General features: G+C 37.6%; 1 protein-coding gene across 2 annotated transcripts; it reads right to left on the bottom strand.

Annotated features, from left to right (window-relative positions):
- Window positions 1–4365: 4365 nt before the first annotated feature.
- Window positions 4366–17121, bottom strand: LOC144631671 (uncharacterized). Of its 2 annotated transcripts, XM_078490157.1 has the most exons (13): window positions 16995–17121; window positions 15392–15444; window positions 14653–14702; window positions 14099–14158; window positions 12951–13001; window positions 11706–11765; window positions 10907–10957; window positions 9898–9957; window positions 9636–9686; window positions 8627–8686; window positions 7856–8002; window positions 6349–6447; window positions 4366–5256 (listed from the first exon to the last, which is right to left on the bottom strand). In XM_078490157.1, the coding sequence occupies exons 2-13, from the start codon at window positions 15397–15399 to the stop codon at window positions 4964–4966; spliced, it is 990 nt and encodes a 329-aa protein (XP_078346283.1). In that variant the 5' UTR covers window positions 15400–15444; window positions 16995–17121; the 3' UTR covers window positions 4366–4963. The 2 variants fall into 2 exon arrangements, with proteins under 2 accessions (XP_078346283.1, XP_078346282.1); XM_078490156.1 differs by lacking the exons at window positions 14653–14702; window positions 15392–15444; window positions 16995–17121 and having other exon boundaries at window positions 14099–14622.
- Between the last annotated feature and the right edge of the window lie 1150 nt (window positions 17122–18271).

Here is an 18271-nt window from a genome sequence, read left to right as displayed (position 1 = left end):
TTCTCAGTCGCTCTCGAGGCGGTTTTGACTAGAAGCGGCTACTTTTTCTTCGCACTTCCCAGCCTGCCCCGCAACCCTCGCCCCATTCCGCTTTTATCGCCTTTAGGAACAAATAAGTAGGGACTAGGAAAGAGTCTGCGTGTATGTATTCTAGTGGCTCGACGGCTCGCCCGAGCCACTCAAGTAATTTCCCGACTTTTTTCGGCTCTGTCTGATATAAATTAGAACAAGAAGCTCGGAGAAGCTTAAAACCAATCGGTTAATGTTTATCCACTTCTTTGGCTTGAAAGGCGCGGCAACATGCGGAACAGCGAAATCTTTAAAAAGTAGTATTAAAATTTGAATAACAGATAACTTTAAGCAGTTTGCGGGTGAGTTGTAGTCACGTGTTGATTAGTGCATTTGCCTGGAGAATTAATAAAAAAAGATACAAAACAAACAGCGTTGATAAACATGATGAAACAACGCATTTTACTAAACTTGGCGTATCGTATGCTAAGCAACATACATTTTCAAAAGTAGCCGTTACCAATTATTTTGCAAAACTATTCATGTTTAAATAACAGGGGTCTGAAAGCCAGACTACAAAGGAAAAATTGATACCCAGCAGTAATTCTATATTACAAAGTTTCACGTGAAAACTATCTGTCCTGAAACTTCAGCAAATGCTTCTCGCTAGGGCTTTCCACAAGATGCTCGAGATTTCCAAAAAAGTTGCCCGTAATTTCTCAAAAAGTTGCTCAAAAGTTGCTCCAAAAATACAAAAAAGTTGCTTCTGATAATAAAAGTTACTCGAAAGTTGCTCCAAAAAATCCAAAACGCTGCTTCTTATCAAGAGAATTTCTCTAAATATATGCTAATTTCCCTTTGAGAGTAAGATTTCTATCAGTTTTATGCACTTTTACAGCAAAGTAAGTATCTAAACAACATATTAGGGGGAAAATTTGTTAAATAACGAGGAATTTTTCAACTGAGAAAAATCGTGATGATATCGATGGCGTCATGTTTGTGACGAGTTTTGTAATGTTTTAATATGCAGAATGAGCCGGAAGGTGTAATGTCTTCAGATGTTCCTCGAAAATCTTCGGCAAACTTCGTAAATCTTCGGAAACGTTCGTATTGCCTTTATTTGAACAACACTCGGATTATCTTCGGAGATCTTCGGTCTGAAAATTGCTTAAAATGCAAAAAGTTGCTCGAGAGAGAAAAAGTTGCTCGAAGGGGAAAAAGTTGCTCGAAACATGAAAAGTTGCCAAAAAGTTGCCGAGCAACTTGTGGAAAGCCCTACTTCTCGCTGCTGACGTTGACTTAAGGACGGCTGTTGTTCTTGAATAAACAAAGTCTCTTCAAGTAATGGTCAGATTTACTGGACGCAATAGAGCGGTTTTCACTTGAGTGTCGAAAGCTAATTGCGTTTGCTTTGGTTTTGCATTACTACGCTTAGTGATTGGCTTAAAAATCTCGCGCCACTTTCTCAGCCAATCAGGAGTAAAACCAAAACCAATCGCGACTCGCGCGCGCACGTTTTCCCGCGCTTTGTGCCAGCTACATGTATTTGCTACGAGTTTTGATTGGTTTACTGGATTGTCTGTGTCCTTTGTGATTGGCCAAAGTAATTACTTTGGTTTTGGTTTTACGACACTCAATTGAAAACTGCTCTATATGTATGAGTAACTTTTGTCTTTCTCCTAGTTGGGTACAAGATCGCACGAGAATTAGAATTTTTAGAGGCTTGATTTCCGTCTTTCCGGAATGTAACCATTAAGTACTAAGAGCATAAATAAAAATCATACCGGCTACCTGCTATAGAAAAGAAAGCTCTTTAATACTTGTTTATATTCGATTGGACCTTCCAAGGCGTTTTTGGAAAACAGATCGGGACATAAAAAAATTCGCATTCAGTGCCTCAGCTCTCTAAATTAGTATCTTGGCTAACGTACACTTCGTTAACAGCAGATGAGGATAATGATGATGATTGTTAAAGAATTATGACAATGGTCTGCCTTGACTTTTAAAAAGCCATTTATTTACAATTTACAATCAATGTACGAGAGGGTGGAAATATACGTCCACCCAAGATCTTATCTTGTATATTAAGTATGCTACTCACAAAACTTTACTACAATATAATTGTTTATAGACAGTACCTATTATAGAATTTTAAATATGTCTTTTATGTCTTCAAAATTAAAACTTATACTAAGTAGGTTAAAAATAACCGGCTCATAAAACCTAAGATTTTATCTTAACTTAAGCGAAGTTTGCATACAATAACGTTAGCTGTTACAAATATAATACTAAATGCATGAAATTACTACTTGTAAAAAAATATTATTCTTAAAGGGTTACTACACGGTAACCATTACCACTGAAATAAAACACAACTAAACTTGTAGCTATGAACTGTACTAACTAAACAACATGACGTGTATAATAATTTCTTTTACGCGATACCTGCGTCCTCCAGTCAAGACAAACAGAGACAAGAGAGGTTGCCTTCAACAACAACTTATTGATGTGTCAGTACAATTCTAGCCGAGAGTCAATTCTAGCCTCGTAGTAAGACTAGAATAAAACACAGACGTGAGAACCTGAAGCTCACTCCCCTTCCGCATACCAAAGTAGCCAAGTGAATGTTTAAGTCTTGTATTTGCTCGAACAAATCGTTTTAAACATAGTTTTTTTCCTTCTATGTCAAATTTTTAATATAGTTATAATAGATCCAAATGGTCTGGATAAAAGCAGACAAACTACTATTTTTAAAAAATGTACAACAACTTTTAGTTTGCAAGACATGTTTCGATCGTTCCAACGATCATCTTCAGTTGTGGGATCGTTTACAGTTGAAGTTGAATTTTTTACGAGCAATGGCGTAACATGCGTGATACGCAACATTCGTGATACATTTTAAATTTAACGTGCAGCATTTAAATGCGCGAGACATGGAACAATGCGCGCGAGTATAAATACACGGCAAAGAAATTAAACAGTAAAAATAACTTAGTAAATTACAATTATTACACAAAATGATGCAAAAAAAAATTAAATTAAATTAAACGACACTTATTTATAAGAAAATAGCATAATACTAAAATGAAAAAGTTAAGTCAGCATGTTTGAGCTGCTTATTTAACGTGGGGTTTTCCCAGCGGATGTGGACAGCCTCTTTTAAAATTAGCTGTAGTCTATTGGGTGCGGAATCTACAATAGAAAAGCAGTTCTTAGATGCAAGCCTACGGCATGCCTCAGACTGCTGCAGATGTTGGTAAATGTGTGAGTTCCTGTCCCTACTCAGATGCTCACGAATGCGCGTTGAAAGATGACGGCTAGTTTCGCCGATGTAACAGGCATTACATCCTGCACAAGAAAATTTGTAGACAACGCGCGAACGGAGATCGAGAGGAACAGGATCCTTCACACTGAACATACTACTCACTTTAAAAGACGAAAAAACTAACTTAATTTCAATGTTAGTCTTTCATTTTATTGTTTGTTAGTCTTTCATTTTAGTATTATGTTATTTTCTTATAAATAAGTGTCGTTTAATTTAATTTAATTTTTTTTGCATCATTTTGTGTAATAATTGTAATTTACTAAGTTATTTTTACTGTTTAATTTCTTTGCCGTGTATTTATACTCGCGCGCATTGTTCCATGTCTCGCGCATTTAAATGCTGCACGTTAAATTTAAAATGTATCACGAATGTTGCGTATCACGCATGTTACGCCATTGCTCGTAAAAAATTCAACTTCAACTGTAAACGATCCCACAACTGAAGATGATCGTTGGAACGATCGAAACATGTCTTGCAAACTAAAAGTTGTTGTACATTTTTTAAAAATAGTTATAATAGATTTTAATAGTTGTATTTTTAATAATTTATCTCTGTAAATTTTTACGCAATTCAGTTTTTAGACTGTCATGTAAGAATATCAATAAACTATCTATCTATCTATCTCGATAGGATGACGTAGCAATATGCCTTTGACCCAACTCCCTCTTTGGCACTAAGATAGTTCTTATTTCGAATACACATTTTTTAATTAGTTTTTAATAACTAGTTTTTTGATTGATCATTCGTTTCTTATATATTATTGTATATCGAAGGTTTTTTATTGTATATCTTAGTTTTTTAATAATTGTAAATAGGAGCTTTTTTAATAATTGTAAGATAGTTCTTTTTTCGAATACAGATTTTTTAATTAGTTTTTAATAATTACTTTTTTGATTGATCATTCGTTTCTTATATATTATTTTATATCTTAGTTTTTTTAATAATTGTAGATAGGAGGGCCACAAGGTTATTAGCGATATAACTATGAAGTGCTACCCTCTATAAATAAAGACGCTACTACTTTTCACCATGAGAAAAATAGAATGGACAAACCTCAAGAAAAAGAAAAAAATATAAATGCCATGAAAACACCCATGTCTACAAACCCAGTCACGTAAAAGAAATCTTTACCTGCGTATACAGTATGATACCATCCCCTCCTCCAACCTGGTAATAAAATCCTAAAATCTCACGTATAAGGTTCCCGAACTACATGTAAGTGGAAATTGACAGTTGACAAAAGCTACATAAGGCTAATGAACTGAAGTTACAAGTTTTCATTTTAGACTTTCAGGGTTCGTGCACTTTTTCAGGCCAAAAATTCAAGGACTTTCCAGGACCCTTCTTGGAAATTTCTAGGACTTTTTTTTCATGAAATTTACCCCAAATCAACAATTTCTAGTCTGCTGTGCCGTTAATGTGCTTGCTGAAGAACTAAAAAAAATGCTTATTTTGGCGGTCTTCTCATTGACTTAAAGCCTTTTGACGTTCAATAAAAAAATCAAGGACTTTCAAAGACTGAAAACCAATTTCAAGTACTTTCAAGGCCTTGAAATCGAACTCCTGAAATTCAAGGGTTTTCAAGACGCGTACGAACCCTGGACTTTACAACTGCTTCTCATGTACATTTCACCTTTTTTGACAGCAATATTTTAAAGCTAAGTCACTTCGACTGACGCCCGTTTCTTTATTGCTTAATGCCTCAAATAATTCGTTGTAAGTTGCCTCACAAGCTTTACTTTGTTTCCAGTGCCTAAGCATTCGGTAGGCCTGTTCTGATGTCTCATAGTTATTTTCTCTTTCAATTGCTGTAAGCTTTGCCTCTTTAATGCCCAAGCGTCTCCCAAGTTTTTTCCAGTCTGATGGAATTTCATTTGCCAGTTTCTCTAATTCGTCATAACTGGGTGTACCTTCTCTGACAGCTGCAAAAATAAAGGTAATGAGAAAACATGGAACAGGTTAATTTAACCAGGTAAAAAAAAAATTAAGAGGCATCAAACTCAGACATGCAACACAAGCAGACAATCTTGGACAAAAAGTACAAGCAGTAACATGTGCGCTCAAGTAAAAGAGCTACGAAATCAGGGCTTAAAAAAAGTCCCGATCCGCAATCCGGGACAAGTAGATTTCCCTGTCGGTAATTAAAGGGACATGGTCAGCGTTCACGTTTTGAAAAAAGTCCACCTTAACCCGAAATCAAACTACGCCTAGAGAACCTTCAGAAAACTGCTTCAATCTTCTCAGTGTTTTTATTTTCTATTAAATTTTCCCATCTAGTGAAACACTGAGAAGATTGAAGCAGATTTCTGAAGGTTTGTTTTGAAAAAGTCCACAGTGGTCTTTTTTCAAAACGTGAAAACTAGTGTCCAGGTCAGCGCGGTAAGAACGCTGACCATGTCCCTTTAACTTGTGATGCTCACTTATCTGATGGGCCACACAGCGGTCAAACGCAAAAATGACGTCACCTCCGGTTTTCGGCGCCTCGAACTTTTCTGAGAATTTGTCTCGAAAGTGTGCAAACTTTTGTAGGAAATTGTTAAAGAAATGGTACGGTGAAAGAACAGTTCAAGCTGGGACACTCAGTGGAGATAAATTATCAAATTTCCAATCCATAAGCGGCGTATAAACCTTAACTTTCCAGGGACGGCGTTAACTTTTGGCTTTAAAGCGAAAGTTTTCAGAAAATTTAAGACTTTGTATGGAGAAGTTTGGCGGGAATTGCACAGTAACTGCGCACGCGCGCTGCGTTTGACCGCTGTGTGCTGATGGGCAATGGCTCAGGCAAGCAGTCTGCTAACTTAATTATGAATTAAAAACAAAAAGGTAAATTTAAGGCAAACACGTAACTGCCCGGGCAAGCAAACTTTTAGAGTTACTTGTTTCAAAGGCAAGCTTGAATTCAAGTCGTTTTCAGGCGCATGAACAAAGTAATCAGGTCCACAAAGTCTGTAGAAAAAGTAGCAAATAAAAGAGCATCTAGTAAATTAAAGACTGAATGTACCAAGTGGGTTTACCTTTCCGTCGCTTTGGGGCAGGACTGTCTTCCTCATAGCCCTCCCGTGCTAGTTCATTGCCAAGTCTGTGCAACAGTGTAGATGGCCCAGGAGGTGTCACTGGAAAAATAATCATAATTAATTCCAGTCTTGACTTGCTTCACTTGCTGGAAATCAAATCAAGTGACATTATTTCAGCACAAGTGTTTTTGGCTATGGAATTTTCAAACTGTCCAAATTACTTTCTCACACCTTGCACCACAACCAAGCAAATGGACAAAACCTCTTTTGCCATGATGTAAAAAAAAATCAAAAACATATGGGGCGACTTAGAAGGAAGAAGGTTAAGCTTTTCCTGCAATCCCGGCCGAAAGGGTTGAGACACCGCTAATTTTCACCATTTTTGGTACTTTGTCAATCCCCCCTCCCCTATTTCAATGTTGTCAATGTTGTCGTTTTATGAAAACTAAGCCTGGTGAATTGCAAACCTCCATAAAACAACATTGAGTGGGGGGAAAGGGGGATAACATGTTTTTCACAAGCTTGCCAGGCAAGACATTCGCGAAAAATCTGTGAATGCGTTTGTCTCAACTGGTTTCGTCCGGGATTGTGGATCGTGTTGCCGTCGATGGAAACACCTCTTTCCCTCAGTAACATTCTCGTTCATCGAGTCTTCATTCCTCACTGCGCAAGCTTGACAAAACGAGCGACTCCCGAAAGTTCCGTTGCAGGATCGAATCTGATTGGCTTGAAAAACAATTAAAATGACCGGAAGTAAACTCGCAAAAAAGTTCATTGGTCATGCTCAGGGTCATGCTTTTGAAAGGTAGGCATGCGCAATTGAACCAGAAGTCCGATATTTCTGACTTCAAATCGGCACTTTCTAGGGTTGCTCGTTTCTCAACCGTCTGTCAAGAGGAACAAAGACCCTGGGTATTAAGAAGCCTCAGTAACTTTTCGCTAATGTTCCCCGACATCTTTGTAGTCTGATTTCAGCAACCCATTTGCAATATAATTACTGCATTCGTGATTGAATGCATACTCACTGTTGGGAACATAGAATGTACATGAAGAGGAAAAAAACTAAATCTTCTACTTCAAAGAGTTTTACATTGGAAAAGGGTTTTGCATTTTATCTTAAGTGAGTGATCTGGTCAGGATTTGGCTAGATCGACATGCAGTTTGAGATCACTACTTCTAATTGGATAATACGTACACAGGAGGAAAATTCCTTCTGTGAATTTGGTGTTCTTTAAGTTAAAAAAGTCCCCATTGCTTGCTTGAGTCTATGCTCGCCCTTAGCTCCACTTGTTAGTTTAAGTCAAGGCTGTACAAACCCCAAAGCCTTATGGACTAACAGAATTATTGCGGGTTAAGATGAGTGATAGTCCATAAATTGGCACGCATTATATGCATGTGAAAAGTTGGGGCAGTGTGAAAGAAACATAAACACACAGCTAAAAGCCCGAACCAATTCTTTTATAACACAGAGCAAGAAATGCAAACTTATTGTTACAAGTGCATTTACCTCTCCGTCGCTTCGGTGCTGGACCCTCTTCCCTATTCACCTCATGTGGTAGTGCATTACAACGTGTACGCACATTTTCCACAATCCGTTGTACGACTGCAGGTGCTGCTGGTGCTATTACTGTATGATACACGTCAAATAAAACATCTGCAGAATAAGCCGACCGGTTAGCTCAGTTGGTAGAGCGACCGTACAGTGCAGGAGGTCTTGGGTTCAAGTCCCAGACCGGACCAACACCCAGGGTCTTAAAATAACTGAGGAGAATATGCTGCCTTTGCAATAATATCCGCAAATGGTTAGATATTCTAGTCTTCTCGGATAAGGACGATAAACCGTAGCCCCCTCTCCTGCATCTTCAGTGTTATGGTCAGTAGGGGACGTAAAAGAACCCACACACTTATCGTAAAGAGTAGGGCATGGAGTTCCCGGTGTTGTGGTCTGGTCTTTGCCTGTTGTACTGTGCTTACTGTGAAATGATCGGAGATATTAGCTGTATAAGCTTCTCTTCATATCCGAGGGTAAACAAAGTGATGACAAAGTGATGATGATGATGATGATGAAGATTAGTCAGACAGTCTATGCATTGGTGTACATCTAACTCACATGGATGCATATGGAAAGTTGGGGAGCTAAAAACATGAACCAATTCTTATATTATATTATTCTTATATCATAACGTAGGGACAACAAAATGGGGAGCAGAAAACATTGAATGCAATATTTTTTTTAATATGCTCTCAACTGAACTAACAGTAGTCATCCTCTCTTTACCTTTAATGCTTTGTTTGGCTTGAGGTTGAGCCTTCTTAGTACTAGTTTTCTTAGATGAACCTGAAATTGATAAACTTATCAAAGGATCACAATTGATTATAAGTAAGATACAGTCCGAAAAGCGGCCACCCTCGGGACTTAAAAAGGTGGCCGCTTAATAGAGGTTGGCTGCTTATATAATTAGTAGAGATACAATATAAATTGGATAGGAATGGCAGTAAAAATGATTTTATTGACTCTATATAGCAAATTGCTTTTAAAAAGTGAACATATATGAAGATAAATCCAAAATTCATTGTAACAAAAGATCAAGTGCGTTTCCAGCCCACGCATAGTTCTAGCTCTAACACAGTGGGAACGTAGTTGAAATGTACAGTACTTCTTCAGGTTGTTAATGTGCAGAAAAATATGCAAAACATCGTTGACAAGTTTCTTGCGCCTTTTTGCATCAACAGTTAGTATGTAAAAAGATTTAGCTCAAGATGTTTTACTGTCAATTTATTAATTTAAGTTCCCCTTAGTGTATGTGTGTTCTTTGAGCTTTAAAAGTACTGCACCGAAATTTTCTCTTTATCTAGATCTGCTTTGTTGCGTTTCTCGCATGTGACAGTTTGACTGTTGCACATGTTTGACATCCGATGATATCGAACACTTTACACACACTGCTGTTTTGTTAACTAATTCCTGTATTCAATTAAACAAGCAATTTACTGCTCAGATTTTATTGGTCCAATTAAATTAACAAATCAAGGGTCAAGCTGTTAACGACAAGGTGATAACAAGGGAAGGAGTCTAATAATGCCACTTTTTTCCAAAGATGACCACAGTCTCTCTATTTTTCTTTCGAGCAAGAGCTAGAGCTCCCTTTCCTTGCTCGCACATGTTCTTTTGCATTGAAAAATAGAGAGGCTGTGAACAGTCTAAGAAATAGCATTGTACCCGGTATAATTATGTACAACATAAAAAGAAGGGACAATCAATCATAGTAGAAACCCTTTTAGTTTCTTACCTTGATTTCTTGGTTTGGCTTGAGGTTTGGTAGTAGTTTTCTTAGAAGCACCTGAAATTTAATTCAGAATCTTAACAAATGTTAACTTATGATGTAAAACATAATATGTGGTTAAGTTGGGGAGCTAAAAACATGAACCAATTCTTATATTATATTATTCTTATATAACATAGGGACAACAAAATGGGGAGCAGAAAACATTGAATGCAATATTTTTTTAATATGCTCTCAACTGAACTAACAGTAGTCATCCTCTCTTTACCTTTAATGCTTTGTTTGGCTTGAGGTTGAGCCTTCTTAGTACTAGTTTTCTTAGATGAACCTGAAATTGATAAACTTATCAAAGGATCACAATTGATTATAAGTAAGATACAGTCCGAAAAGCGGCCACCCTCGGGACTTAAAAAGGTGGCCGCTTAATAGAGGTTGGCTGCTTATATAATTAGTAGAGATACAATATAAATTGGATAGGAATGGCAGTAAAAATGATTTTATTGACTCTATATAGCAAATTGCTTTTAAAAAGTGAACATATATGAAGATAAATCCAAAATTCATTGTAACAAAAGATCAAGTGCGTTTCCAGCCCACGCATAGTTCTAGCTCTAACACAGTGGGAACGTAGTTGAAATGTACAGTACTTCTTCAGGTTGTTAATGTGCAGAAAAATATGCAAAACATCGTTGACAAGTTTCTTGCGCCTTTTTGCATCAACAGTTAGTATGTAAAAAGATTTAGCTCAAGATGTTTTACTGTCAATTTATTAATTTAAGTTCCCCTTAGTGTATGTGTGTTCTTTGAGCTTTAAAAGAACTGCACCGAAATTTTCTCTTTATCTAGATCTGCTTTGTTGCGTTTCTCGCATGTGACAGTTTGACTGCTGCACATGTTTGACATCCGATGATATCGAACACTTTACACACACTGCTGTTTTGTTAACTAATTCCTGTATTCAATTAAACAAGCAATTTACTGCTCAGATTTTATTGGTCCAATTAAATTAACAAATCAAGGGTCAAGCTGTTAACGACAAGGTGATAACAAGGGAAGGAGTCTAATAATGCCACTTTTTTCCAAAGATGACCACAGTCTCTCTATTTTTCTTTCGAGCAAGAGCTAGAGCTCCCTTTCCTTGCTCGCACATGTTCTTTTGCATTGAAAAATAGAGAGGCTGTGAACAGTCTAAGAAATAGCATTGTACCCGGTATAATTATGTACAACATAAAAAGAAGGGACAATCAATCATAGTAGAAACACTTTTAGTTTCTTACCTTGATTTCTTGGTTTGGCTTGAGGTTTGGTAGTAGTTTTCTTAGAAGCACCTGAAATTTAATTCAGAATCTTAACAAATGTTAACTTATGATGTAAAACATAATATGTGGTTCCAGAAAATATCCATACTCCCCCCACAGAAGGGATTGGAAATTCTGGGGAGGAGGGGGGGTCACAAAGACCCAAAACTTTAAAGCAATGTGTGAAGCTAAATTGGAATTTCCAGAGGGGTGGGGGGTCATAGGGCAAATCCCTTCCATGGGGAGGGGGGGTTGGATATTTTCTGAAACCACACAATTAAATAAAATTAATACAAGTTTTGGATGTATTGTACTTCTTGTAAATTTTTATCTAGTCATGACTTTTTTGCCACTGGAATTAATGTAACTGATCAGACTATTTGTCTATAAATTCGAATTTTTAGAAATAAACAGAGAAATTAAAGCTGTGTATACTAATGACATTCTTTATTGCGGTTTTCAGTGAAATGCAAACTCTAAAATTCAAAATACAACTAATGATTGCGTTTTTTCGCTGCCGTCAATCATAATTATGGCAACAGCCAACAAACCATCAAAAACAGAAACAAACAAGATGGATTAAAATCAGTTACAATCTTGACCTTTTGACCCGATTGAAGTGAACTTCTGTTTCCCGAGAGGTCCACTAAGATGATTGACAGCAGCAAAAAGCATAAACCGTTGGTTGAGGATTGATGTGCAGAGTTCGCATTTCACTGAAAACAGCAATAAATGAGCCCCAACTGATCTCAGCTGTAGACACATTTTTGTTTCTTACCTTGGCTTCTTGGTTTGGCTGGAGGTTTGGTCTGTGTTGAACTAGTTTTCTTAGAAGCACCTTGATATAAAATAATAATAATAATAATAATAATAATAATAATAATAATACAATAATCGTTTGTGTTTACCTGTTTGTGTACAATAACTTTATTTCACAATAATCATTAAAAAATGAACACACATCGATAAAAAGATACAGAATTAAAAATCAGCTGTTAAAAAAGTCAATAAAATGTCTGCAATTATATTAATAATAATAATAATTATTATTATTATATTAATATAGCTTTTATTTGTACACAATAAATTTGTAGCAGCACTGCTGAATTGTCATGTCTTTACAACTAAACTTTTAGTAATTACAATATGAGCAAAAACATTTTAAACATTACTGAGTTTTATTATATGGCTACAATAGTACGCGCGCTCTGATTGGCTGCTGAGCGGGCATTATTTTCTTGTAATGACCGGGCATTATGAAATTTTTTCTCGGCTCGACGGTTTTTTGAGTTCTGAGTAAAAGCTACTAGCGAGGGGGCAAAAACAACAAAAAAACGCAGACAAAATATAACTATCTTTTCAATAACTGAAAGAAAAATATAAGCATACCGATACTTCTTTAGTATGAGCGACGAAGAGAGCCACAGAGAGCGAGTTTTACCTCCAGTGTTTTTTCCCTTGAATATACTCTTTTATTGAATAGTGCTTAAAGGCCATATAATAAATAACTTATTAACCTCGTCCGTTCGGTCATTACAGGGGAATCTCAGACCTCGACCTTGATGTATTGACCTCGCTGTCGCTCGGTCAATACATCAAGGCCTCGGTCTGAGATTCCCCTGTAATGACCTCACTCTCGGTTAATAAGTAGTATACATAGCCTTTTTATATGCTAATTTATTTTTTAATTAAGGCACCCTTGAAGCTTCCTGAAGGATTCCTTAACTTAATTAGTCCTCGTCTTTTAGAGAGGTCCACAGTATGGCCCCTTAATGGACTTTCTGAGAAAGTCTGCCCTTGCTTTTGGTAGTACCAAGCAATTTTTCTTTCTGAGATTATAGTGCTGTCTTTTTTGGTCCACAATTGTAACAATTTATTGAATTGGGCTCAGAGCATCTCTAGAAATGCAAAATAGCTCTCTGCAATAATTGCACTTAGCCTTTCTGACATCTAATGTTACTTTGTTCCTCAAACAAAAAAAGCACTGTAATCAACAACATTATTGTCATCATTCTGTTTTTACCTTGGCTTCTTGGTTTGGCCCTCCTCCAGGTACCACTTATCTTAGAAGCACCTGGGTTTAATAAATTATTCAGAATGTTAACAAAGGATAACAATAACTTGCAATGCAAGACTTTAGTACAACATACAAACGGGCTAACTGCAACTTGTTCCAAGCCCATGCCATTTAAAGCCTGGTGTAATTCCTGTATTTAGCTGCTAGTGTTCAACTTTCCAACCCTTGATCCCTGAGCATAAATGAGTTTTGGTAAAAATATAAAATTAAGGGTGGGACATAGGGTAGGCCAAAAAAGTTTTATACGGGGAGGCTCCACCCCGAGCTCTAACTTCTTACCCTTTTATATACCATTTGGACAGCAATGGAACCCCTTTTCGTATACCTTTTACTGAAAAAGGGTAGCCTTTTTATATACCTGAAAGTCTGGTATAGACTTAGAACACGACGTTTTCTTGTCATTTTCATGTAGCGCTTAATAAATAAATAAAAAATACAGCTACAAATTGCAACTGTTCAAAATGTTTTAATTAAAGGCCCTTTTAAATGTGGCTGAATGTAATTTAGGCTAAGTTAAAATCGAGCCAATGCTGGTCAGCGGCAGTCAATAGACCATGCGCGATGATGTCACATACGGGGTTTCCTGTTTTGCACACATTGTGTGTTCCAGCCGCGTGCGATTGTGCAGTTTCGTTTCTAACGCCGAAACGTACGTGTGACTTGCTGTTTGCTCCCTCTCCCTCCCTCCCTCTTTTGTGGATTTGGTAAGTATAGGGTTGGTAAGTATTTCCACTGACTTGGTCAGTGTGACGGTGTCTAGTGGGTGGTTGCCGCTCTCAGAGTTGCCATGGATACCTGCGTGCCCTGCTTGAGCTCGTTGTATCGCTGCGGAACCACCACCCACTGTCTTAGGCACCTTCCCCAAGCTCATCTATTGGCGATGAGTTTAAAAGCCTAAATGACAGATTTCTATACCCTTTCTTATACCTAAACTAGTGAAATCCCTACCCTTTTATATACCTGAAGCCTGAAAAAGGTACCCCTTTCAGGCAGATCCTCCCGTATAGGCTATTATAGGGAGTACCCCCCTCCCCCGGGGCCTAGCCCAGGTTGAGTAACCATGCAATCTCAGTAGACACATTTTTGTTTCTTACCCTGGTTTTTTGGTTTGGCTGGAGGTTCGGTCTGCGTTGAACTAGTTTTCATAGAAGCACCTGGTTTTTTAAATTCAGAGAATGTGAATAAAGGATGACAAAAAGGTGCAATGAAAAACATAAGTAGTACTGTACATTGGACATACAAGGTTCAGCATCTGTTCACTAGCTTTCGGCTAGTTACTCAAATCAGCAACATAATATAACATTGTTTGGTTTGAATAGATCAATATCAAACTTTCTATGAAAAGCAATGCAACAAATAATATACATTGAAAGTTCTGTTAGCATATCTTAAATATGATTTGGCTTGAGCTAGAGAAATGCATTGAAAAAAGCCTTCTTGAACTACAACTAAACCATTTTATTCCTTTCACAAAATGGCACACAAATAATGAAAACAGTTTCCCATATCTTACTTGAGTGCTTTATTCAACAGCAGGGTATAAAACTCCTACCATGAAAATGCAATATAAAATTGTGAATCATGTGAACACTTTTGTTCAGGATTGAACATGAAGCTGTAGACTGGAGTTTTAATAAGTTTGTCATACCTCTAGCTCCCTTAATTGCGAGAACTTGCCCCCTTTTTTGACTGCCTGGTCTACAAAAAGGAAGCAAGATCAAAGTTGTTATCTTCTTTTAGGTCTTTTTACCAGATTAGACTTGTAAAGATGATTTCCAGTCCGTACTGCGCAGACTCAGGGTTTGTTTTCATTTTTGTTTTGAATTCGTTTAAACGTTACACTTCGGTGATAGCGTACATGAAGTTTTTTAGTTTGCCATTACGAATCGTTTCGTTCAAGAATTCACGATGAGCTATTAAAACGTCCTTTTGAAATACCGTCGAGCTTCTTTTACTCGTAATTATTGTTTTGCAAGGATATCTGGCGTTAATAATGAAGAAAAAGGTAAGTTTTGTCCCAGAATTTTTATTTTTGCTAGTAAACATTCTTCTGTTTGTGAGACTCACAAACATTGCAGGCGGAGATTGCGCAGTACGGACTGGAAATCATCTTTAAGTATTTAATTTTTGGATAGTTTTAAATAAGTGTAATAATTTATTAAAAAATGGTTTTTTCTTGTGCAATTTGGAATGAATAAGCACTCAGAATGCTTCCAGACTGCAAATTGCACTTGTTGTATGCCTTTCAAAAATTTATTAATACTTATATTATTTCTTCCAAATTGTACTCAAATCATGTGATTAAAAAGCAATAACTATGCGCGTCTGTTTGGTGGTGGGGGGGGGGGGGGAAGCGGTAGGGGCAGGCATAAAAATTTAGTTCTTACTTTCCCATTGCGTATGTATCCAAATGAGTCTTCACAAGGAGTTCTTTTGACTACTGAAAATGAAAATACAAAAAACAATTTTGAAATTAACATGTTTCTACGAGATAAAAGAGTGGTTTCCAAATGAGTGTTGTAAAACCAAAACCAGAGTGATCAGTCAACCCAATCATTAAGGACACAGACAATCCAGTGAGCCAATAAAAACTCAAAAGTTAATACATATGGCCACCATGAAGCACGGAAAAACGTGTGCGAGTGAGTCATGGTTGGTTTTGGTTTTTCTTCTGATTGAACAAGAATTTCAAAGTGACCAGAGTTTTTAAACCAATAACTAAGTGCAGTTAAATTCAAAATCAAAGCAATTGCTAATCGCTTACAACAATCAAGTGAAAATCACTCTAAGATAATAGCAAAATTTATATTTTATCATTTTTGTTTTATAGCAAGAACATGTTAATATAGTGCTCAATGTGACTGGCTTATAGTCTGGAAAAATTTTTCCACACATCCTACTGGAATTAGGAGTAATGTAAATGCCCAACTGAGTGGCAAAATGTAGGCAACAAGCAAGGCATATTATATCTAATGGTTGCATGGATAAGTAATTGTCTAGTAATAGCTGACTAAGTGTTTGTAATTGGGGCACTTATGCTTATGGACCAAAACACCTTCAAATGGAGGGGGGCCTTATAACAAACTGTAAAATTCCAGGTATAAGCTTTGGGCTGATATAACTTTTGTAAGGGGTTTTGGTTGGACTTATAAACGGGAGGGCTTATATCAGGGGGGCGGGGGGGGGGGATTGGGGGGCTTATAAGCGGCATTAAATAAAACGTTTTGAAGCGAGCCACTGCAATGTTGATCAAAATAGGATTTAATAGTTAAGTTAAATAGTCATAATAAAGCAACATTAGCCCTGTTCTGTACTGTCATCCAGCAGAGGGGGCTTATATCTTTGGAGGGGGGGGGGGGGGGGGGCTTATAACCAGATGGATTTTTTTTTGTTTCCAGGTAGATGGGTTTAAAACCAGGGGGGCTTATAAGCGGCGGGGCTCATAACCGGAATTTTACAGTAGGCCTTTTCATGGTAAAATCCACCATTTGGAAAATGGGGCGAAGGTATCGCAAAATACAGAGTTTGTATGGGAATTTCAGTACACATGCAAACATTTCTACATGCTCATTGGCTGAGAGCACACCAATTAATCCCAAACAGTGCAGAAAGTGCAATTGAAATCGAGTGCATAAAAGTTGAAATTTAATTGATTGACAGGAAAGTCCCGGAAGTGCGGTAAAACAAAATGGCGGTCGGCTCGCTGTAAGAAAGTTTGGAGAAAGCAAAAACATATCGATTTCGATAGATTCATGCAAAATTTGGCCAATTTAACAAAAATTAGAAGTATATAAAACAAAATTCTAGCAACTAAATATTTGTACAAAACTGCTGAAAGCTACCAAGCTAGGATTTTCTTACGTCAGAGATCAGACAGAGCCTGAGCTCATTATACCAGAACCACTCGAACGTTTGGAACTTAAGTAAAAGCGGCAGTAACGAATTCAAAGGAAAATATATATAATAAAATGAATGCTACAATATACTTACAAGTTGTAGTATTGCAAAGCCACCAAGGAAGGCCACAAAGGAATTATTGTCATTATTCCCGCTCGGCGCTCGCACGTTCCGCTAGCACCCACTTTTTCACCTTCCGGTCTCCCGGATGTCATTATTCACGGAAACTCTCCGGATTAGCCGGGAGTCTCCCGGATATACAGAACGACTCCCCGGTACTTTTTAGCGAAGGTGCAGGGACGATCGAAGGATTTTTTGGGGTTTGAAATTTTCGAATCCGGGATTTTTTGGGCAGGAAAATTTTGGTAGGGAAAATTTGGGAAGAGAAAGGTAAATACAGATGTTATGATGAATAAACAAAAACGCGAATGTTCAATTTCTTGTTTTTCTTTGCGTTATATCATCCCCCCTTTCTGGAAATTACATCTAAAGGGCCAGAAATTTGACATGGGAATTTTTTTTTTTTTTTTGGGGGGGGGGGGGTTAACTTTTGGTCCAGGGATTTTTGTCTTTTTTTGTTTGAAGCCCTAGTGATTTTTTTTGGTCTTGATTTTTGCCCCAATTCTATCATCCCCGCCACAGCTTGAAATCCCGAGTACCGCCTCCGATCCATTCAGGTGGGACCAAATCTCCCTGGTAAAGGTGGTACGGCTGTCGGTGTTGTAGTAGCAAGTAACACAGTCTTTGCCGCATCTGAAGTATCCCTTTGAGACGTTGGTTTGTGTGCCTGACAGTCTGTAATTTGGATCTAGCTAATGCACCTATCAATGTTAAGCCGCTGGGGGGAGGCCGGGCATTTGAACTTAGCTGAGACTTTCTGTTCAAATGCCCAACCCCAGGGCATTTGTGGATGTTCAAAAGAGTCACTAAACTTCAATAACATGTTGTGGGAGAGTCCATTAAAACGGTCAAAAGTCCCCACTACGGGCAAACAGTTGCTGTCAAATCCCCTGGCTATGCCCAGCCTCCCCCCCCCCCCCCCCCAGCGGCTTAACATTGATAGGTGCATAATAAGTCACAATAAGTCATAATAAGGCCCGGGCCAAACGTCGAACTTCACTTGCACAGGGGTCAAACCTAATGCAAATGAGCAAAACCTATTGTTTTTGCTCATTTGCATTAGGTTCGACTCATGTGAAGTTCGACGTTTGACCCGGGCCTAAGGTTGTCAGTCCAGTCAGTAACGTTGTAACATGGTACACTTTGGCTACAATAATAACACTTCTACGAAAAGAATGGTTGAAAAAAATAAAATAAAAAGAAGTAAAAATAGGTAAAACCGAAGAATTTCCCGCTATGACGATTACCTT

This window comes from Oculina patagonica, chromosome 12, assembly GCF_052425735.1.
Source record: "Oculina patagonica isolate OP01 chromosome 12, crgOcupat, whole genome shotgun sequence".
Taxonomy (NCBI): domain Eukaryota; kingdom Metazoa; phylum Cnidaria; class Anthozoa; order Scleractinia; family Oculinidae; genus Oculina; species Oculina patagonica.
Note: the sequence above shows the minus strand (reverse complement) of the source record. Positions and strands in the feature narration are given on the sequence as shown.

Coding starts and splice junctions, on each gene's coding strand:
- LOC144631671 (XM_078490156.1), bottom strand. CDS start 14,219: ATGTTTTTCATTGCACCTTTTTGTCATCCTTTATTCACATTCTCTGAA. Junction 9,687..9,897: donor AGCCAAACAAAGCATTAAAG/GTAAAGAGAGGA, acceptor ATTAAATTTCAG/GTGCTTCTAAGAAAACTACT. Junction 6,448..7,855: donor AGCACCGAAGCGACGGAGAG/GTAAATGCACTT, acceptor TTATTTTTCCAG/TGACACCTCCTGGGCCATCT.